Consider the following 23,424-nt stretch of genomic DNA (forward strand, 5'->3'; position numbering starts at 1 on the left):
TTAATATTTAGGAAGGTACAATTATGTGTTATAAAGCATTAGAACAAATTCTTGCTTGAAATAGTGAAGAAGGGGAAAGATCTAGTCTTAATTTTTAGACTTCTGAAATAATAAAACTCAGTGTTGCCTTCTGATTCCTACCTTTCTTTTTCTTTGTAGTGATCAGTCACAAAGTGACTCCAGTACTAAGGATTTTTGGATAAACATGCAAGCTATAACTGTCTACCTCAAGAAATTATCAGAGCAGAATCCATCTGCATCCTATTATAATGTGGATGTTTTAAAGTATCAGGTAAACACTTTTTTCCCTTTGGAATTTTTTAAGGAACTCTGGCAGATTTCATATCTATACAGAAATTATAAGAATTGTTTTTTGCCTGCTTGCATGCAGATGAACTGTCATCCCTCATCTAGGCCAATTCTGGGTATGTCACTGTTTCCAATGCATAGGCTCTGCCCAGGCTGAGTGCATTTGTGTTATGCCTTCATGTCATTCCCTGTTCATTCATGACCTGTTTCAGCTTGCTCACACTTCAGTCCAATTCATGTGTGCAAGCTTCAAACACTGCTTCTTTAGGTATTTGTTAACAAAGTTAAGTTTTCCTTGAATTTAGGGGGTTTGGTGGGGGTTTGAGTTTGTAATTATATTGTATTTTGATTTTGTATTTGCATAATTTTTGGATGCTGTAGCTAATCAACTGTAATATATGAGAACACATGATGTTCTCGCCTCTCGCAATATAATGGAACAACTCATCCTGGAAACCATTTACAGGAAAATGAAGGACAAGAAGGTCATCAGGAGTAGCCAGCATGGATTCACCAAGGGGAAGTCATGCTTGACCAACTTGATAAACTTTTATGATGAAATGACTGGCCTGGTAGATGAGGGGAGAGCAGTGGATATTGTCTGCCTAGCCTTCAGGAAGGCCTTTGGCACTGTCTCCCATAAGATCCTCATAGAGAAGCTGATGAAGTATGGGCTGGATGAGCAGACAGTGAGGTGGGGTGAAAACTGGCTGAACAGCCAGGCCCAGAGGGTGATGGTCAGTGGCATGAGGTCTAGTTGGAGGCCAGTAACTAGCCAGTGTACCCCGGGGATCAATACTGTGTTTGATATACTGCTGGTGACAGACGGAGTTCAGCTGTCTCACAGGGGGAAAAGGATCATGGCTCATGAATTGGCAGGGCTCATTGAGAGGGCTTTAAACTAGGTTCGAAGGGGGAAGGGGATAAAACCAGGCTCACTAGAAATGAGCCTAGGGGCGGCGTGCCGATGCCGGGGGCGAAATCGATAGCCCAGCTCAAGTGCATCTACACCAATGCACGCAGCATGGGCGGCAAGCAGGAGGAGCTGGAAGCCATTGTGCAGCGGGAGAGATATGACTTAGTCGCCATCACAGAAACATGGTGGGGTGACTCTCATGACTGGAGTGCTGCAATGGATGGCTATAGACTCTTCAGAAGGGACAGGCGAGGAAGGAGAGGCGGTGGGGTGGCCCTGTATGTTAGGGAGTGTTTCGATTGTATAGAGCTCAACGATTGTGATGATGATATGGTCGAGTGTTTATGGGTAAGGATGAGGGGGAAGGCCAACGAGGCAGATATCCTGCTGGGAGTCTGTTATAGACCACCCAACCAGGATGAAGGGGCGGATGAAGCATTCTACAAGCGGCTGGCAGAAGTCTCTCAATCGCTAGCCCTTGTTCTCGTGGGGGACTTCAACTTCCCGGACGTCTGCTGGAAATACAACACGGCAGAGAGGAAGCAGTCTAGGAGGTTCCTGGAGTGTGTGGAAGACAACTTCCTGACACAGCTGGTAAGTGAGCCTACCAGGGGAGGTGCCTCGCTCGACCTGCTGTTTACAAACAGAGAAGGACTGGTGGGAGATGTGGTGGTCGGAGGCCGTCTTGGGCTTAGCGACCATGAAATGGTAGAATTCTCCATTCTTGGTGAAGTAAGGAGGGGGGCCAGCAAAACCGCAACCATGGACTTCCGGAGGGCAGACTTTGGCCTGTTCAGGACGTTGGTTGAGAGAGTCCCTTGGGAGACGGTCCTGAAGGGCAAAGGGGTCCAGGAAGGCTGGACAATCTTCAAGAAGGAAGTCTTAAAGGCGCAGGAGCAGGCTGTCCCTGTACGCCGTAAGAAGAACGGGCGGGGAAGACGACCGGCCTGGCTGAACGGGGAGCTCTTGCTGGGACTCAGGAAAAAAAGGAGAGTTTACCGCTTGTGGAAGAAGGGGCAGGCGACTCAAGAAGAGTACAGGGATCTCGTTAGGTCGTGCAGAGAGGAAATGAGAAAGGCAAAAGCCCAGCTAGAACGCAATCTGGCCGCTGTCGTTAGAGACAACAAAAAAAGTTTTTACAAATATATTAATGACAAGAAGAGAGCCAAGGAGAATCTCCATCCTTTATTGGATGCAGGGGGGAACATTGTCACTGAGGATGAGGAAAAGGCTGAGGTACTCAATGCCTTCTTTGCCTCAGTCTTTAACAGGCAGACCAGTTATCCTCAGGGTACTCGGCCCCCTGAGCTGGAAGACAGGGATGGCGAGCAGGATGAACCCCCCACAATCCAAGAGGAAGCAGTCAATGACCTGCTACGCCACCTGGACGCTCACAAGTCTATGGGGCCGGATGGGATCCACCCGAGAGTGCTGAGGGAGCTGGCGGAGGTGCTCGCCAAGCCACTCTCCATCATTTATCAGCAGTCCTGGTTGACGGGGGAGGTCCCGGACGACTGGAGGCTTGCCAATGTGACGCCTATCTACAAGAAGGGCTGGAAGGAGGATCCGGGGAACTCCAGGCCTGTCAGCCTGACCTCGGTGCCGGGGAAGATTATGGAGCGGTTCATCTTGAGGGCGCTCACAAGGCATGAGCGGGACAACCAGGGGATCCGGCCTAGCCAGCACGGATTCATGAGAGGCAGGTCCTGCTTGACCAACCTGATCTCCTTCTATGACCAGGTGACCCGCCTAGTGGATGAGGGAAAGGCTGTGGATGTGGTCTACCTGGACTTCAGGAAGGCCTTTGACACCGTCTCCCACAGCATTCTCCTAGAGAAGCTGGCGGCTCACGGCTTAGACAGGTGTACTCTGCGCTGGGTCAAAAACTGGCTGGACGGCCGGGCCCAGAGAGTTGTGGTGAATGGAGTTCAATCCAGTTGGCGGCCGGTCACGAGCGGTGTTCCCCAGGGCTCAGTACTGGGGCCGGTCTTGTTTAATATCTTTATCGATGATCTGGATGAGGGGATTGAGTGCACCCTCAGTAAGTTTGCAGACGACACCAAGTTGGGCGGGAGTGTTGATCTGCTCGAGGGTAGGAAGGCTCTGCAGAGGGACCTGGACAGGCTGGATGGATGGGCCGAGGCCAACTGTATGAGATTCAACAAGGCCAAGTGCCGGGTCCTGCACTTCGGCCACAACAACCCCATGCAGCGCTACAGGCTTGGGGAAGAGTGGCTGGAAAGCTGCCTGGCGGAAAAGGACCTGGGGGTGCTGGTTGACAGCCGGCTGAACATGAGCCGGCAGTGTGCCCAGGCGGCCAAGAAGGCCAATGGCATCCTGGCCTGTATCAGAAATAGTGTGGCCAGTAGTAGGGAAGTGATGGTCCCCCTGTACTCGGCACTGGTAAGGCCGCACCTCGAATACTGTGTTCAGTTTTGGGCCCCTCACTACAAGAAGGACGTTGAGGTGCTGGAGCATGTCCGGAGAAGGGCAACGAAGCTGGTGAAGGGTCTGGAGAACAAGTCTTATGAGGAGCGGCTGAGGGAACTGGGGTTGTTTAGCCTGGAGAAAAGGAGGCTGAGGGGAGACCTCATCGCTCTCTACAACTACCTGAAAGGAGGTTGTAGTGAGGTGGGTGTCGGTCTCTTCTCCCAAGTAACTAGCAATAGGACAAGAGGAAACGGCCTCAAGTTGCGGCAGGGGAGGTTTAGATTGGATGTGAGGAAAAATTTCTTTCCTGAAAGAGTGGTTAAACATTGGAACAGGCTGCCCAGGGAAGTGGTGGAGTCCCCATCCCTGGAGGTATTTAAAAGACGTGTAGATGAGGCACTTAGGGACATGGTTTAGTGGACATGGTAGTGTTGGGTTGACGGTTGGACTCGATGATCTTAGAGGTCTTTTCCAACCTCAGTGATTCTATGATCCTGTTCAACATCTTCATTAAAGATCTGGATGAGGGGGCAGGGTGTACCCTCATCATGTTTGCTGATGACGCCAAACTGGGAGGACTGGCTGATAGGCCAGAGGGTTGTGCTGCCATCCAGAGGGACCTTGACAGGCTGGAGAAATGGGCTGACAGCAACCTCATGTAGTTCAACAAGGGGAAGTGCAAAGTCCTGCACCAGGGGAGGAATAACCCCAGGCACCAGTATATGCTGGGGACCACCCAGCTGGAAAGCAGCTTGGCAGAAGAGGCCCTGGGGGTCCTGGTGGACACCAGGTTGAACATGAGCCAGTGTGCTGGTTTTGGCTGGGATAGAGTTAGTTTTCTTCGCAGTAGCTAGTATGGGGCTCTGTTTTGGATTTGTGATGAAAACAGTGTTGATAACACAGGGATGTTTTCGTTACTGCTGAGCAGTGCTTACACACAGTCAAGGCCTTTTCTGCTTCTCACCCCACCCCACCAGCAAGTAGTAGGCTGGAGGTGCACAAGAAGCTGGGAGGGGACACAGCCGGGACAGCTGACCCCAACTGACCAAAGGGCTATTCCATACCATGTGACGTCATGCTCAGCATATAAAGCTGGGGAAAGAATGAGGAAGGGGGGACGTTTGGAGTGATGGCGTTTGTCTTCCCAAGTCACCGTTACACGTGATGGAGCCCTGCTTTCCTGGAGATGGCTGAACACCTGCCTGCCGATGGGAAGCAGTGAATGAATTCCTTGTTCTGCTTTGCTTGCGTGCGCGGCTTTTGCTTTCCCTATTAAACTGTCTTTATCTCAACCCACAAGTTTTCTCACTTTTACTCTTCTGATTCTCTCCCCCATCCCACTGGAGGGGGAGTGAGCGAGTGGCTGGGTGGTGCTTAGTTGCCGGCTGGGGTTAAACCACAACAGCCAGCAATGTGCCCTTGCAGCAAAGGCAGCTAATGGTATCCTGGGCTGCATTAGGCACAGTATTGCCAGCAGGTCAAGGGGGGTGATCCTTCCCCTCTACTCAGCACTGGTGAGACCACATGTGTAGTACTGTGTCCAGTTCTGGGCTTCTCAGTACAAGAGAGATATAGACATACTGGAGAGAGTCCAGCACAGGGCCACGAGGATGATGAAGGGACTGGAGCCTCTCTCCTATGAGGAAAGGCTGAGAGAGCTGGGACTGTTCAGCCTGGAGAAGAGAAGGCCCATGGGGGGGATCTCATCCATGTGTATAAATACCTGAAGGGAGGGTGCAAAGAAGACTGAGCCAGGCTCTTTTCTGTGGTGCCCAGTGACAGGACAAGAGGCAATGGGCACAAAATGAAACACAGGAGGTTCCCTCTGAACATCAGGAAACACTTTTTCAGTGAGGGTGACCAAGCACTGGAACAGGTTGTCCAGGGAGGTGGTGGAGTCTCCCTCCTTGGAGATATTCAAAAGCCATCTGAACATGGTCCAGGGCAACCAGCTCTAGGTGATCCTGCTTGAGCAGGGGGGTTGGACCAAATGACCTCCAGAGGTCCCTTCCAACCTCAACCATTCTGTGAATCTGTGAGATGTTCTGGCTGTCAACAAAAAATCTTCATGAAAATTCAAGACAGACTCTCCTCAAAAGGGAGAACAGGGATTTGCTAGGCCTGCATTGAGATAGTTGAACATCTGAGCCAACTGTCTCTACATCAAAAAACAAAAGAACCTATCAGTGCAGCTATTAATATCATTGTAGCTTTCCACATCCTCCCAATATAGTTTAAAATCTTGCATACTGAATCTATAAAAAGCATGTTAGGTACATAGATAATTCCCGAGAAAGATGGAAGGAACAGAACATATCTTTGGATTGCAGAAATGAGTACTGTGGAAGAATGAGATCTATTTAAGATCTTTACTGTTGGGGAAAAATGAGGCAGTGGCATGCGGAAGCCCTGGCAGATAGAAAGGGTTCTGGGCTGCCAAGGAAAGGCGAGAGGGGACGCTGGGGCATAGAAGGTTCCTCAAGTAGACTAGGAAGGTGGTAGAGGTGCAGCAGGGCAGTAGCACAAGCTCAGCTACAGAAGCAGCAGCATCCAACCCTCCTGCAGCAGGAAAATAATGCATTTAATAGGTAAGAACTGTTTTGCTGGCTGCCTGTCCAATGACAGGTATTGCCCTCTGCTGCTGGCTGTTTGGGCAGCTGAATTGGTATGGCACACAACTGCTAAGGATGAAGTCATTTTGCTGCAAGCATGTTTCTCGTGTGAGGCAGAACACAAGACTAAAACAAAACTGTTTTGACTTATGAAAGCCAGAACGGGAAGGAGCCTCATGGGCCAGAGGGAGTTTAAACCTTTTTTTAATTATTTTAATTTAAAATTAAAAGAACAGGAATTACTTTAGGCTACAACAGTCTTCAGAATTCTGAGATTAAGGGCTCAGAGGTCAATTGTTCTTTTGGTCTTTTGTCAGGATTTAGAGTTATACTCGTTACCATCATTCCCTAATTCTGCCCAAAAGGGGAATATTTTAATTAAGCTGCTTTCAATGGTTTATTCTTTTACAGGTATCTTCAAATGGCATCCAGTCCACTCCCTTGAATCTTGCAACTTACTGGAAATGTAATGCTAGCACTACTGATGTGAGAGTGGATTATAAGTACAATCCAGAGTCTATGAATGTGCCTAGTATGCTGTCTAATGTCCAGGTTGTGGTACCAGTAGATGGAGGAGTAACAAACATGCAATCACTTCCACCTGCAAAATGGTAATATTAATACTTTTTATTATTTCAAATTCATTTCAGTGTATTCATTAGTGTCAGCCTGAAAAATTTCAGTGGAAGAAACAGCTATTTTTTTTTCCTCTTGATAAAATGTGTGGTATCAGATGTTTAGGACATTTTCTGGTCCAAAACAGATCATGTACAGCCAATTCACATAAACTAAAATGAGACTATATGCACCCATTCCAACTGTGTAATAATACAAACCTTTCTGAATACAAGCCTTTCTGAAATTTCCAATGTTTGCTTTCTTTTGGCCAATAGACAGGATAGATATTTTTAATAACGTGATTTGAAACCAAAATATCTTAATGGTTAAAATATGTGGTTATATGTGTGTGTATAAATATATCTATATATATAGATTATAGAGAGAGAGTAGACGAAATGCAGTTCTTAAAAAGATTTCTTGATTGTTCTAGCTTAAAAATTAGCTTCTAACTGAAATGGTTTTAAAACAAACTTCAGTAACTGAGGAGCTCTTCATAAGCCAGGTAGCATTGTCTCTCAATTCAAGCATCGTGCTGATTATTATCTGACTCGCAGCTACCTGCCACCACCTTCTAAGCCTGCAGACCATTTACAGCAGCACTTGAAAGTGAGATGTGTCTCAGATAACTATGTTTCTACAAGTTTGTGAAAACAAGCAGAGGGTAGCAGGGCTAGGCAGAGCGGGACATCCCTGGATCAAAAGGTGAGCAGAATTCAATCACTGTGCCTGTGGTTTGGCAGCACATAGGTACTTGCCCAGCTGTAACGTAATTCCTGGACTGTTTATTTCCAAGAGGGTCTTTTTAACATGAAGGTTAAGAGGGCAAAGAATACCAAGTTGAGGGAAGTCAGGCTTTGTTAACTTTATTACTTATAGATCAGTTTACCTTATAAAGCAAGGTTCGGAAATAAAATAAACCTGGTGTATTTATCAGAAAGGTTCTGATGTTTCTGGAGGCAATACATTTAAATGTGTTAATTGGACAAAGTGGTAATACAGTATCATTTTAAGTGGAAAAAAATCCTGGCAAGACTGAATCTTTCTTGACTTGGTATTTCAAGGGAGCAATACTTTTAACCAAATCACCTTAAGCTTATTCTGAGCAAAGGCAGGTTCGGTATCCTGCCTGCACAACTTGACTAGAACTTTTGGTGAAGCCAGTCTCCCCTCTCCCTGCTCAGGCTTCTTCCACAAACCCCTCAGTAATGAAACCTGAGTGAGAGCAGGAATGCCCACCCAGAACACCTAGTGTTGGCTAGGAAGACTCAAAACTTAGTGACAGTTTCATTGCAGATTTGTCAGAGTAAGGGACTTGAGCCCAGGTATTCTCTCTTTCACCTAGGCAACTACCCAAGGCCAGAATTTTGAGCCTTGAAAGCTGACAAAAAAAATACAGTCATGTCCCAGGCAGCTTTAGTATGTGTCTCCTGCTATATGTTTGGTCTAGTGGGTTGGGTGGTGGGGTTTGGGTTTTTTTTTTAAGAATAAATGTTTTATAATTCGACCTCCTGCAAGTAACCACTACCATCTGTGCTACTTGTGTGAGCATTTCACTCCTGCTACACCAATGCCAAAGACAGTTTCAAACCTATCAGCGCTTCATGCCACTCACAGCTTTAAGTTATTGACTTTCCTTTGATGGAACAGCTGCAAAATGCTCGAAGAGTTAAAATGCCCTGTCAGCTTAGAGACTATGGTGCTTGGTGCCCTTTTCTTTTCTGCCCCTTTACAGCATCAGAAGTTAGCTTAAACCCTGAGTCACTTCTGCCAACTAGTTTTACTAGAATGGAAATGGAATAAAATTCACACAGCCATGAGTCTCACATAGGGGAGAGCAATTAATATTGCTCCCCCTCATACCATCGTCATGAAGCATAAAGACACAGCTTTCAAGCTGCTTCCAGCATGTTTGGCCTTTCCTTACCCTTTGAGACCACAGGGGTTTGAGTTGTGAAGTGGAGCCATAACCTGGGCATAGGACAGCGTTAACTATATAAAAAGGTGGTATGTACGTCTGAGCTCTGCTGCAAGCTCAGGGGCAATGCAGACACACCCTTCTGTTTTCCTGTTTGCTTTGTATAGTTTTCCACAAACTCACCTTAAAATGATCAAATATTTTTATAAACCTCCATTGAGAGATGTAGGTTATATGCGCATAGTCTGTAAGGTACCAGTGTAAATCTAGGAAAATAATATTCTAAAAATTGGTGCTTATAACTAACCTACCGTTCTCTTACAGGAATGCAGACCAGATGAAAGCTTATTGGAAAATATCTAGCATTTCAGAGAAGTCTGAGAATGGAGGCAAGTTGAACTCTTTTGTTTTCTTGTACAGAAAAATGATAACAGTAAAAAGGCCTCAAAAAGGCATTCTAGCCTCTATGTCCTCATGCCTGTTTACACTTTCTGTATCCTGTTTATCAGTTCACCACCTTCTCAATGAAATTCCTCCTGAGAGATTCTATTAACAGTGAGATGTAAAAATATTAACTAATTATAAAAAGAAAAATAGCGAAGCCCCTTGAAAGCAGCTAGTACCACTAAAATAGAGTTTAGACTGGGCAAGGAAATTATTACATCAATGTTATTTGGAAATGAGCAGTTATTCAAAGGAAAATATGTTTAATATCTGTGTTCTGTTTTTCCACACACTGACAATTGAGATAAAGTAGAAAGAGGTAAGTGGAAGAACTGGGGGGGGGGGGAATCCAAAAGTCCTGTGCTGAGATAGGCTCAACTATAGATGATTCTTGACCAACATTTTGAGGGTTTTTGTTTTGACCATATATGACTCCAGGAAAAAAATAAATCTATGCACATCTGCTCAGAGTGGTAATTTATATAGCATTTTGTAAGGTACCAATAGTTGTTCTCTGCCCAGCTGCCATTCCCTGAGGTCCAGTTGATGTCACAGCCCTTGCAGCCTTTGCAGATGCAGTTTGTCTGAAGCAGAAAAACAGGAGCCAATGGGAGGCATCTCATCCACAAAGCCTCTGTGGAGAAATGGACTTGCAGTGTAACGGAAAGGCCTTTGGCCCTGTTAAGAATTTAGTGAAGGGAATTATGAAAGCACAGATTTGCTTGTAAATATGACTGGTTTCATATAGGAACCACAAGCCTGGGAAGGGAAAACCTCTTCTATTGCTGCAAAGGCTGCAAAGCTGTGGTAGTCATTCAAACAAAATCAGAGAGAATTTGATTTGATAGAGGTTATTGCTGTAGTCTGGTGTACTTTATCATTCGCTGGCCTCGCAGTTCTTTGCCATCTGTCTTCCATTATGATTATGTAGGGATAGCCTTCTCTTTTTTCCTTTACCAAACTGCGGAGCTTCTTTTAAAAGAAAAAATCATAATAAAACACGAATGCAGCCAGGTAAAGAGCTACTGCACACCTGCAGAGCAGCATAAAATGGGCTGCCAGTGATGTAGATCATGTCTTGTGTGTGTTCAGTAGACTTGCACATATCCCACTGCTTCTGCTATATTCCCTTCTCTTCCCACCATCTTTCTTCCCCTTTTCTTTGAATATAAACACTTAGTACTCACAATTCAGTGTTTAAGAGGAAGTAATACTACGCCAGTCTTACACTTATGGAAACAAAGGGAGAAGTTGCAGAAACACTCTTACTATTAGGACAAATGTCTCGAAGTCCTCCTTATTCTGGTGTACAGAGTGGTAAAATGTTTTGGTTTTTTATGTTCCAGCACATTATGTGAGCTGTCAGTTGCAGACAGAGATAAAACACAGAACAAACTTTCAAAGCACTTGAATATATGAGTTTCCATACTTACAGTGGAAAGAAGTTCCAATTTACCCAAACTGTGACAGACCTACTGAAGAAATGAAATGGACTTTAAGCCAAATTTATCAAGAACAAGCCATTGCATAAAACAATTATTTCATTCATCAATTCCTGCTTTTACCCTAGTAACATTTCAGTTACTAACTTTCCTCCTCATTTAGCAGTTCCTACTGACTAGTTGTTTTAAAGAAGCAAAAATACTTGACTTTCACTATTCCATTAATTAACTATTTAAATCTCTTTTTTTCCCCAGCATATTTTGCAAGAACAAGAAAAGACTTGTTTAAGAACTAGAAAAAGAGACCAGCAATAATGTTGGGTTTTTTTAAAATGCCTTGCATTGACTACAAAGGTGTACTTAAAGTAATTTTGAACTATTACTACTTTATAATGGCACTGAAGTGAACTTCACCACTGTCTATGAAAAATCAACTGAAGTTTTTGGGGAAATGTATTTAATCAGACCTTGTCTTTATTAGAAAAATAATAATTTCTTTCCTCTGGGTACATTACTGTTCAGCTGCATTTCTTCCAATGGTTTTGTTCATGTACATTCATCCAGACAGATCGTGACAACATTTAAATATTCTGATGTACTTTCAAATCTACTAATGAAAAGTACTACATACAAGATAGACCAGCAAGCATAAATGATGATTATAGGGAAAAATCAGGTATTTAATGTAATAAGAGATTACCAAGCTGTCTGATATACATATGCTTCTATGAGTATAATCTTGTAGAAATGTGTATTGCTTCTCTCTAAATCATTCACTAGTCACTGTCTTAAACAGAGTATTGGAAAAGAGAGTTGTACTCTCATCTCTTCTGAAAATTTATATGGGACTTTCACTAGGAATAGGTCTTAAAGATCACCATGTTAGTTCTGCTCCTTACTACTAAAAATTTTGGGAGATTGTCTTGGTCTTGCAAAACAACCAGCCTTTCAGTTTTGTTATTTTTATAGGTTCTGGATCCCTCAGGGCAAAATTTGAACTTTCAGAAGGACCCAGTAAACCAGCAACACTTGCAGTGCTATTCATTAGTGAAGGAAGCACCCTTTCAGGAGTAGATGTAGAGCTAGTAGGCACTGGCTATCGACTTTCCCTCCTTAAGAAGAGATTTGCCACTGGTAAGACACCGACATGCTTATATATTCAAATTAATATGATATATTCTATAGTGCTAAATTATAAAATATGAAACTGTTAAATGAGTGATGGATAAATAATTACTTTTCCTCAAAAACATGGCTGAAAACTGTTTCACTTTTTTTGTTTTTCCATAGTTAGTCAAACTGCTCCCAGGAAAATACTGACAAAATCTATTTTATCTACTGACTGCAAAAAACCTACCTTTATTTTTCAGGACGGTATATGGCAGACTGCTGATGAACCTGTGGAAGTCATTGGATCAAAGGAGTGTAAGAAGCTCACTCTGCCCTCTCTACTTTTCAAACACCATTTTAACGTGCATTAATTTTTTAAAAATGTTGACCTACTTTGAGGCTGAACTACAGAACAGAAAATGCACTTTTAAAAGTCATTTTGCAAACTTTTTATTACTTTATAATAGCACTGAAGTTAACTTCAACACTGTCTGTAAATGATCATCTGCAATATTTGGAAAAAATTGTTGAAATTTTAGTAAATTTATATAGATGAAGTCAAAATAATCAATAGTTGTAATGAAAGTATGAAATTGTATGTTATACTGTAAACATTAAACCTAAAACTGTAGGAAAGCAAGTAAGAAATATTTGAGCTTTCCATAAGTAATATTAATTTTTCAGATTCTTTAATTGCCAGTTTTTAAAGAAAACAGAGGCAAAGTCTCATGTAGTTCTTCCATCAACTCGTGCCATAGAACCAGCTGAGTTAGAGATGTATAAAAAAAATGTAACTTGATGCCTGTGTATCATATATTATTAACATGTAAGTTGTTTTATATAGGGTTGTTTTCCTAAGTGCAATGTGTTACAAAATTGCAAAAGACAGAAGTGATTTACTTCTCCGGTTAGTAAATTTTATGGGTGTTGTGATTGTTTGAATCAATGCTGTAGATTTAATTTATTTTTATATGAATTGCATAACATTTGTGCCTTTAAAAAAAAAACAACCTGTGCCTATCCACTTTGTTATTCACATGCCTCAATTCCTTTTTCAAAGTTTGGCTCTTCATCAAGAAAGCATGGTGTTTGTATAATACATACAACTTTATAAAAATTCCTTTGACTGGGATTTAGAAGGCAGATTTGCAAAACTGGAGATTGTTTTAAAAGAGGTTTAAAATACTGGTTTACTTCCTCATGGGGTAATTGCAATAAATGCGGCTGTAGTAAAGGGAGATGCATCATGCAGGACTTCGAAACTTCGAGATAGTAACTTTAATGTCACCAAAGATGAAAATCCTGAAAAATCACAGAAGATGGTAAAAGCAAACAGCATTTCCTTTCACTTTGACTGCAAGTCTTTGGAATATAAGTGCTTTGAGGACTGTGTGATGTGAATGTAAACATAGTACTTTGGGAGGAATAGCATTTTAGAAGGGTATTTTATAGCAGCAGGATGACAAGTACTGCCATTTCTATTAGTTTAAATTTTATCTAAACCCACCAATTTTAATATATGTATTGTTATCTAATTTGCTTGCCACAGCCTTAGCACAGGGAAGTGACACATTAGTAACGTTTTTTAAAGCAAGTCACTAATTTAGAAGATCTGTTATGTATTTGTATTATCAAGTGTTTTTTCAATGCTGAAATCAAAAGTATTGGGGAAAAATAATTCAGTAACCTACAAGTGGGAATTTTACATGACCATTTTGAATACCAGTTATCTATTTCAACTTCTCTCTTAAAACAATAAAACTTGCTTGAACTAATTCATGCAAAACCAGTAATGAATTGGACTGCTGAAGCTTTACAATAAATTAAGCTTTGTAGAGGCTACATAAATTCTAATGTATACTACACACTTTTGCAGATGAGAGTTCCATTATTAGCACTAAGCACATACTGTACTGTAGATTTGATTGGAAGAGTATATTTGGCTCTTAACTTGCTAATCTTATTGAATGGTAAATTTCTAACTCATATAAAATGGTACAGTCTTTTTACTGGAATCTTAATTGTAATCTGCTTTGCAATCAAACCATGTTTAACATGAGAATATTTTATTAATGAAAACCCCAAACTGCATTGCTGTTTTTAATCAAGTATTACTTTAATTTCTTAGTTAAATTAAGTAGTTATGTTTCAGCACTTTTAAACTAGGTGATTATACATACATTTGCATTGGGTGCAGGTTACAATTTTGAAGCCATACAAGTTTATATAGACTTTTTGTAAAGAAATTAAAAAACAATGTAAAAAGTATGTGTTTGATAAGAAAACCATATGTAGCAAGCTGGTTCTTGCTTCTGTATACAGCACTATCCTTTGTAGCTGCCTCCTAAGAAAATTAATTTGTAAACACAACTCTAAAAGATCTGAATTTTTATGGATTGTTACTACATTGGACTGCAAATTAGAGCATAGAAGTTTATCTTACAAAAATTGTAAATACTTCTGATTTTTCATAAAATATAAATTTTAAAAAAAAATTTGCACCCATAATAAACGTCATATAGAATTTAAATACTGATTTATATTGCTTATACTTTCACAGTCCCACAGAGCTTCTAAGCAATAATAGAACAAAACTATGCCTGTATTGAACATTTTTAAAGTGTTAATTGATTTGTAAGTGATAAGTAGTAGAGATAATCAGTACAGGAAAGACACGGACCTGTTGGAACGGGTCCAGAGGAGGGCCAGAAAAATGATGAGAGGGCTGGAACACCTCTCCTGTGAGGAAAGGCTGAGAGAGTTGGGGTTGTTCAGCCTGGAGAAGACAAGGCTTCGGGGAGACCTTATTGTGGCCTTCCAGTACTTAAAGGGGGCTTATAAGAAAGATGGGGACAGACTTCTTAGCAGGGCCTGTAGTGACAGGACAAGGGGGAATGGTTTTAAACTAAAAGAGGGTAGATTCAGACTAGATATAAGGAAGAAATTTCTTTACTGTGAGGGTGGTGAGACACTGGCACAGGTTGCCCAGAGAGGTGGTGGATGCCCCATCCCTGGAAATGTTCAAGGTCAGGTTGGACGGGGCTCTGAGCAACCTGATCTAGTTGCAGATGTCCCTGCCCACGGCAGGGGGGTTGGACTAGATGACCTTTAGAGGTCCCTTCCAACCCAAACTATTCTATGATTCTATGATAATATATGAACTCTTTTATATATTGAAAAACCACCACAGAGACAGTAGGTGGAAAGATGACTTCTGCAAAGAGTTGCATCTTTACTAAACTGAAATGCCTGAGATGTGTACAATGACTTGTGCCTTTACTAAATTGGTATGCTTAACTAATAACTTAGATTAGGCCTAACTGTGGATATACTTATCAGAAAAATCTCAACTTTGTAGACATGAGCTGTTTTCTCTAAACAGTGCTATCAAATGCTGTACATTTCGTAACTTCCTTAATAACCATATATTTTGTTGAGTGCACAGGAAAAAAATCAGTGGCAAGATTAAAGTAATCCTTTCTGATTTCTTATGTTCCACCAGTCCAAAACAGTAGGTGATTTAAGTACTACTTTGGCAGTCTGAGAATAGTCCTTCCAAGCTGCGAGCACAGAAACAAAAGTTGAAACTGAACAAATGCATATTTGAATCTGTTTCTTTCCTACTTAATCCCACAGCCTGTATAGTTTAATAAGTAATGACTTATTAAATAGACTTTTTCAACTGGCTGGATATCATTTCAATAAGTACCATTCTTGTCATGCTGGAAAGCAATAGTCCAAGGGTTTGATTCTTATCTTTTGCTGGAAGGCAGGACTAAAGAATGCAAGTTCCCTATGGTCAGACTGAATGGTCCATCTAACCCAGGACTCTGTCTTCAACAATGGCAGAACAAACTATGGCAAGGAGAGCTCACAAGCCATTTCCCTTCTACTCCCCCAGCATCCTCAGTTATTGGTTAGGGATGTAAAAGGGTACAATGCTGCTCAGTCCTTTTAGTATTCATTTAACTTAAAGCGTCAGAGATCACTGCTCTGGCACTTCTATTAACATTTGACTTTTGTTATTGTAAGCCAGCGCCCACATACTACTCACATCTACTATAAACTAGATTTATACTGCTCAAGCAGGTTTGTGATTATCTAAGTGCATGATCAGGTAGTTTTTCAGGCGTAATTGACTACATCTACCACTGCCAAATATTTATGTAGGGTTTTTGAAGGAGCTAAGATATTTGATTAGCAACTGTAACAGCGTGGGAGTTACAAGTGGGATGGGTTTTGCCATCTAACTAGAAAGGAAGGTCTTGCATCGTGCCAAAAAGCATTATGTTTCAAGTCTTGCATGTTTGAGAAGCTTAAGATAGGCATCTTGATATCTGTGTACCTTTTGTTTTCTTGGAATTGCTAGATAATTGGTTTCCATTTCAGTTGTCATGAAAGGGCAATTTTACTTTAGAGCATGCAAGAAAAAACTTGGGAATTCCTCCGAGGATAGAGTAAGCTAAAAACAGTTCAAGGGACTAAACCAGCAAATAGCATATTTACTGTGCAGTGCCCTTGATTGGACTGATTACCAGGCCTCTTAATTGAAAACTCGATGTTTATCATCAACTCTGCATATTATTGCACTACTGAGTATTCCTTCTCAACTCAGTTTGACCTTCATGTTTACCGACATGTTGACTTTTAAGTTCTCACTTAGTTAATTCAATGCCAGTAGAAAGCATACGGTCTTTAAAGAGTAAAATAATCTTAGAAACACAAGAGGCCTCTTCTGGATTACTTAATAAACATTTAATACTCAAATTCTGCATTTTCTATAGCTGCTTTCACTTCATTTGGAATTCATTCTTTGTTTTTAAATCTGGGATGGCTATTTTAATTATTATAACCTTAAGTATGATTTTGTTTGCCGTTGTCCCAGTTGTATTTCTTGTAAAAAGCCTTGTTCTGTGACTTAGCATTTTTTTCATTCCTAAAACTCAACTGTTTATTTAAAAAAAATAAACAGGTTAATAATCACAATAATTCAATCATAAATCATGCCAACTTCACCATCCTGCTTATCACAGAATCATAGAATCATTTAGGTTGGAAAAGACCTCTAAGATCATCGAGTCCAACCGTAAACCTAACACTGCCAAGTCCACCACTAAACCATGTCCCTAAGTGCCACGTCTACACGTCTTTTAAATACCTCCAGGGATGGGGACTCAACCACTTCCCTGGGCAGCCTGTTCCAATGCTTGACAACCCTTTCGGTGAAGAAATTCTTCCTAATATCCGATCTAAACCTCCCCTGGCGCAACTTGAGGCCGTTTCCATTCGTCCTATCGCTTGTTACTTGGGAGAAGAGACTGACACCCACCTTGCTACAACCTCCTTTCAGGTAGTTGTAGAGAGCGATGAGGTCTCCCCTCAGCCTCCTTTTCTCCAGGCTAAACAACCCCAGTTCCCTCAGCCGCTCCTCATAAGACTTGTTCTCTAGACCCTTCACCAGCTTTGTTGCTCTCCTTTGGACACGCTCCAGCACCTCAACGTCCTTCTTGCAGTGAGGGGCCCAAAACTGAACACAGTATTCAAGGTGCGGCCTCACCAGGGCCGAGTACAGGGGGACCATCACTTCCCTACTCCTGCTGGCCACACTATTTCTGGTACAAGCCAGGATGCCATTGGCCTTCTTGGGCACACTGCCGGCACACTGTTGGCTCATGTTCAGCCGGCTGTCGACCAGCACCCCCAGGTCCTTTTCCGCCAGGCAGCTTTCCAGCCACTCTTCCCCAAGCCTGTAGCACTGCATGGGGTTGTTGTGGCTGAAGTGCAGGACCCGGCACTTGGCCTTGTTGAATCTCATACAGTTGGCCTCGGCCCATCCATCCAGCCTGTCCAGGTCCCCCTGCAGAGCCTTCCTACCCTCGAGCAGATCAACACTCCCGCCCAACTTGGTGTTGTCTGCAAACTGCAAACATCCTGGCCTGTATCAGAAATAGTGTGGCCAGCAGGACTAGGGAAGTGATCGTGCCCCTGTACTTGGCACTGGCGAGGCCGCACCTCGACTACTGTGTTCAGTTTTGGGCCCCTCACTACAAGAAGGACGTTGAGGTGCTGGAGCGTGTCCAGAGAAGGGCAACAAGGCTGGTGAGGCGTCTGGAGAACAAGTCTTATGAGGAGCGGCTGAGGGAACTGGGGTTGTTTAGCCTGGAGAAAAGGAGGCTGAGGGGAGACCTCATCACTCTACAACTACCTGAAAGGAGGTTGTAGTGAGGTGGGTGTCGGTCTCTTCTCCCAAGTAACTAGCGATAGGACGAGAGGAAACGGCCTCAAGTTGCGGCAGGGGAGGTTTAGATTGGACATGAGGAAAAATTTCTTTCCTGAAAGAGTGGTGAAACATTGGAACAGGCTGCCCAGGGAAGTGGTGGAGTCCCCATCCCTGGAGGTATTTAAAAGACGTGTAGACGAGGCGCTTAGGGACATGGTTTAGTGGGCATGGTGGTGTTGGGTTGACGGTTGGACTCGATGATCTTAGAGGTCTTTTCCAACCTTAATGATTCTGTGGTTCTATGATTCTTACTGAGGGTGCACTCGATCCCCTCGTCCAGATCATTGATAAAGATATTAAACAGAACTGGCCCCAATACTGAGCCCTGGGGAACACCACTTGTGACTGGCCGCCAACTGGATTGAACTCTATTCACCACAATTCTTTGGGCCCGGCCATCCAGCCATTTTTTTACCCAGCGAAGAGTACGCCCGTCCAAGCCGTGAGCCGCCAGCTTCTCCAGGAGAATGCTGTGGGAAACGGTGTCAAAGGCCTTCCTGAAGTCCAGGTAGACCACATCCACAGCCTTTCCCTCATCCACTAGGCGGGTCACCTGGTCATAGGAGATCAGGTTGGTCAAGCAGGACCTGCCTTTCATAAACCCATGCTGACTGGGCCTGATCGCCTGGTTGTCCTATTATGATTCAACTTTTCCTCTTAGCATCACCCAATCTCCCTTCTTGAAGTTCTCATTTCCTAAGTCGTGTTTTCTACTTGAGAAAGTTAGCAGTGGTAATGTGTTCAGCAATGACTCAGTTGTCTCTTCATCATGGTTAAATGAAGCAGCCCATTTTTACAATTGCTGATTCTCCCCTCCAGATATTCCCTCCTGCTTTGTAATTAGATAAACTCCTTATGTAACATCCACAGCCTTTCCTTCTGCTCCCCACTACTGTCATTGCTAGGTTATATGTATAGTCATGACTACTACAGAGTTTTTAAAGCTCTCCCAGTGTTAGTACTGATAAAACATTGCATCCAGGCAAGATGCACCAATACAACTTGAAAAGAAAAAAAAAAAACCCAAACCCAAAAACTGTTTGTTACATTCTGTTTGTGTTGCACTTATTTCTCTGCAGCCTTAAAGGACTGTGGATTTTGACACAGAACCAAAGTCCAAATAGACACAACTTTCAGCCCCTGCCTAAGCGCCTAACCTCATTCTTGAATGCAAGTTTTTCCTCCACATATCAGACTCTCTCAGCCTCTACGTACGAGTCCCCTCTTGCTTCTGAGCAGTTCCTAGATTGAGAACACACATTAAGTACTTGAATATGTGAGCACAGGAGGACTGTCACAGTCCGTGATCTGCTGTCTCTGCAGCTGACAGATCTCTTTGAAGCCTCATCAGTCTATTCCCATGTATGGGCCAAATGCTGCTGCAGCTTTTCTCCTGCTGAAATCACATTTCCACATTCTGAGTCACTCAATAACAAACAGTAGGCTGGATGTCTGCTTCTAGTGAGAAGACAGATTTTGATGACTCAAGTGACAGAATAAATTTAGTTTTATTTAAGGTCTAAAACACAGAAGATGATTGCTCTATTTAAGAATTGTATCTTGTACACCTAGGACAAGAAACTGCTTCAGAACAGCACGCTGTTACTCTGGCATAACTTCTCTAATATAGACCAAACACTACACTCACAGGAGACAGAATAAGGAAATTGCATGGAAAAACAAATGCAGGTTCCAGTGTTCCCTTTAGCTGGGGGGGGTGGTGTGGTGTGGGGGTGGGTGATAAATATGTATTTAACACAACTTTCCCATAAAAGAGTTGAAAATTAAAAAACAAACAAACAAACAAGGTGATGGGCCACTACAGCTATTCTCTTGCCTTTTGCAAAATATTTAAGAAGACCCTCAACCTTCTCCATAGCTGAAGTTGATATCTTCAATAAACTGTGAGAGAGCCTGCAGGATGTCTTCCCTTGCAAGAATTGCTGCTCTGTCCATGTAGCTTTGAGCTGGGGCTTAGCATTACTGCACTTGGTGCTGACTGAGCGTGGGGAGCACAGTTCACCTAAGCATCCTCCTTTGCTTCCAGGCAACAATGAGTTTCCTAGAGGGAGAAGTGGGGAACCTGTACCCCTGTTTCCCTGAACTATAACCTCTCTGGATCGCTCAAGGTGGCAGCTCTTTTGCCAGCTGATCCCCAAGCAATGCTGCAAAAACACGTTAGAAGTCAGAGGGGTTTTTTTGGCAAATGGCTCCTTCTAGCCTTTCCTCCAAGGGACTATCCAATTTAAAACAGTCCTACAATAACCTGGTTTTGGTCAAAAAGAATAAAACCATGATTTGTGTTTCAGGAAGCAGTTTGTCCACTGTGCAGGCAGCAACAGTGCAGTCTCCTACTTTTCATGATACCAATGGTTAAGAAAAGCCAACAGTTGTCAAAAGTTGAAAAGAAGCTTTCCAACAATATCACATCTTTCTTAAACTGCTGACTGTTACCTTGACACCAATTTTTAAGCAAAAACCATAATGAGTTTTACCCTTAATGAGTCATTCCCAGCCTAGGGGAACACAGACTCAGCTATACTCCTATTCAAGTCATCAATAAAGGTAAATGTGTGTTTGTACCAACACACAGCAGGAGTAGTATCCAGCAGACATTTCACTATTTCAACTACTCACAACAGTCTACGAGCCATTATTTCAGCATCTGGATCTAATCTTAAGACTTTGTTCCTATGTCCAGCAGTATCAGTAGCCAGCTATGTCCTCTTCACAGAAGCTGTGAAGTATGCACACCATACTGTGCCATATACAACGCAGTTTGAAAGCAAGACAGATTTCTATATTGACCCTGTAAAAGTTAACTGGTAACAATTTGGAATCTCCTGCTACTATATTCGAACCCCTGTGATCTCTTCTATTGTTTTTTTACTGGAATTAAGAAAACAGTAGAATATTTTTAAGAACTTGGTTAGTGTTCATAGTGGACAACAATATCTGCCATCACCCCTGTCCATAGAATCATAGAATCATTAAGGTTGGAAAAGGCCTCTAAAATCATCAAGTCCAACCGTCGACCCAACACCACCACCCACTAAACCATGTCCCTAAGTGCCTCATCTACTCGTCTTTTAAATACCTCCAGGGATGGGGACTCCACCACTTCCCTGGGCAGCCTGGTCCAATGTTTCACCACTCTTTCAGGAAAGAAATTTTTCCTCATGTCCAATCTAAACCTCCCCTTGCGCAACGAGGCCATTTCCTCTCGTCCTATCGCTTGTTACTTCGGAGAAGAGACCGACACCCACCTCGCTACAGCCTCCTTTCAGGTAGTTGTAGAGAGCGATGAGGTCTCCCCTCAGCCTCCTTTTCTCCAGGCTAAACAACCCCAGTTCCCTCAGCCGCTCCTCATAAGACTTGTTCTCCAGACCCCTCACCAGCCTCGTTGCCCTTCTCTGGACACGCTCCAGCACCTCAACGTCCTTCTTGTAGTGAGGGGCCCAAAACTGAACACAGTAGTCGAGGTGCGGCCTCGCCAGTGCCGAGTACAGGGGCACGATCACTTCCCTACTCCTGCTGGCCACACTATTTCTGGTACAAGCCAGGATGCTGTTGGCCTTCTTGGGCACACTGCCGGCACACTGTTGGCTCATGTTCAGCCGGCTGTCAACCAGCACCCCCAGGTCCTTTTCCACCAGGCAGCTTTCCAGCCACTCTTCCCCAAGCCTGTAGCGCTGCATGGGGTTGTTGTGGCTGAAGTGCAGGACCCGGCACTTGGCCTTGTTGAATCTCATACAGTTGGCCTCGGCCCATCCATCCAGCCTGTCCAGGTCCCTCTGCAGAGCCTTCCTACCCTCGAGCAGATCAACACTCCCGCCCAACTTGGTGTCGCCTGCAAACTTACTGAGGGTGCACTCGATCCCCTCGTCCAGATCATCGATAAAGATATTAAACAGAACTGGCCCCAAAACTGAGCCCTGGGGAACACCGCTCATGACCGGCCGCCAACTGGATTGAACTCCATTCACCACAACTCTCTGGGCCCGGCCGTCCAGCCAGTTTTTGACCCAGCGCAGAGTACACCTGTCTAAGCCGTGAGCCGCCAGCTTCTCTAGGAGAATGCTGTGGGAGGCAGTGTCAAAGGCCTTCCTGAAGTCCAGGTAGACCACATCCACAGCCTTTCCCTCATCCACTAGGCGGGTCACCTGGTCATAGAAGGAGATCAGGTTGGTCAAGCAGGACCTGCCTGTCATGAATCCGTGCTGGCTGGGCCTGATCCCCTGGTTGTCCCGCTCATGCCTTGTGAGCGCCCTCAAGATGAACCGCTCCATAATCTTCCCCAGCACCGAGGTCAGGCTGACAGGCCTGTAGTTCCCCGGATCCTCCTTCTGGCCCTTCTTGTAGATGGGTGTCACTTTGGCAAGTCCAGTCCAAAGACAAATTATCCAACTGCATTAAAATTCTTGTTAAGTCTCTTCTGGACATTTTCCTTTTGTTAAAGGACCTTCTATTCTCTTAGACTTGTTAAAGTATTCTGTACTTGCCTCTGTATCTGCACTGTGAACATTTAGCAAAGCCTTCTGTCCTGGTTTGGATTGGGATAGAGTTAATTTTCTTCCTAGTAGCTGGTACAGTGCTGTGTTTTGGATTTAGGAGGAGAATAATGTTGATAACACACTGATGTTTTAGTTGTTGCTAGGTAATGCTTACACTAGCCAAGGACTTTTCAGCTTCCCATGCTCTACTGACTGATAAGGCTGGAGGTGCACAAGAAGCTGGGAGGGGGCACAGCCAAACTGGCCAAAGGGACATTCCATACCATGTGACGTCATGCTCAGTGCATAAACTGGGGGAGTTGGCTGGGGGAGGGGTGACCGCTGCTCGGGAATTGGCTGGGCATCGGTTGGCGGGTGGTGAGCAATTGCACTGTGCATCACTTATTTTGTATATTCTTTTATTGTTGTTGTTATTATTATTATTATTTTCCCTTCCTTTTTTGTCCTATTAAACTGTCTTGATCTCAACCCACGAATTTTACTTTTTTTTTTTTTCTGATTCTCTCCCCCATCCCACTGGGGTGTGGGAGGAGTGAGTGAATGGCTGTGTGGTGTTTAGCTGCCTGCTGGGTTAAACCACACCACCTTCTTCACCTCTCTCCCAGCAAGGTAGGGGTTGTGGGTTTTTTTATTGTTATTGCTGCCATTAGCTATATTTAAAGACAGACATGAAGTGTATGTTTACAATAGATAGATACACAAGCAGATTTAACCAGAGGTTTGCAAATAATGATTCAAATGAATGTTAGACCACATCAGGTACATCTTTCAGTGTTCTTCCCAAACTTCACTGGCTCTACAGAGAATACTCTCAGCATCTTCTATGCACTC

At 43.4% G+C, this 23,424-nt stretch overlaps 1 protein-coding gene across 1 annotated transcript in view; it reads left to right on the top strand.

Moving 5' to 3' along the window:
• The window catches only part of LOC143172196 (F-BAR domain only protein 2-like), a 135,228-nt gene extending 121,352 nt beyond the window's left edge, over positions 1–13,876 (top strand). Inside the window, exons 22-26 of the mRNA XM_076361440.1 lie at positions 160–292; positions 6,679–6,878; positions 9,128–9,192; positions 11,659–11,823; positions 12,060–13,876. Coding sequence (XP_076217555.1) covers positions 160–292; positions 6,679–6,878; positions 9,128–9,192; positions 11,659–11,823; positions 12,060–12,082 — 586 coding nt within the window. The 3' untranslated portion in view covers positions 12,083–13,876. The remainder of the gene's footprint in view (positions 1–159; positions 293–6,678; positions 6,879–9,127; positions 9,193–11,658; positions 11,824–12,059) is intronic.
• Positions 13,877–23,424: the final 9,548 nt, after the last annotated feature.

The sequence above is a fragment of the Aptenodytes patagonicus genome, chromosome W, assembly GCF_965638725.1.
Source record: "Aptenodytes patagonicus chromosome W, bAptPat1.pri.cur, whole genome shotgun sequence".
Taxonomy (NCBI): Eukaryota; Metazoa; Chordata; class Aves; order Sphenisciformes; family Spheniscidae; genus Aptenodytes; species Aptenodytes patagonicus.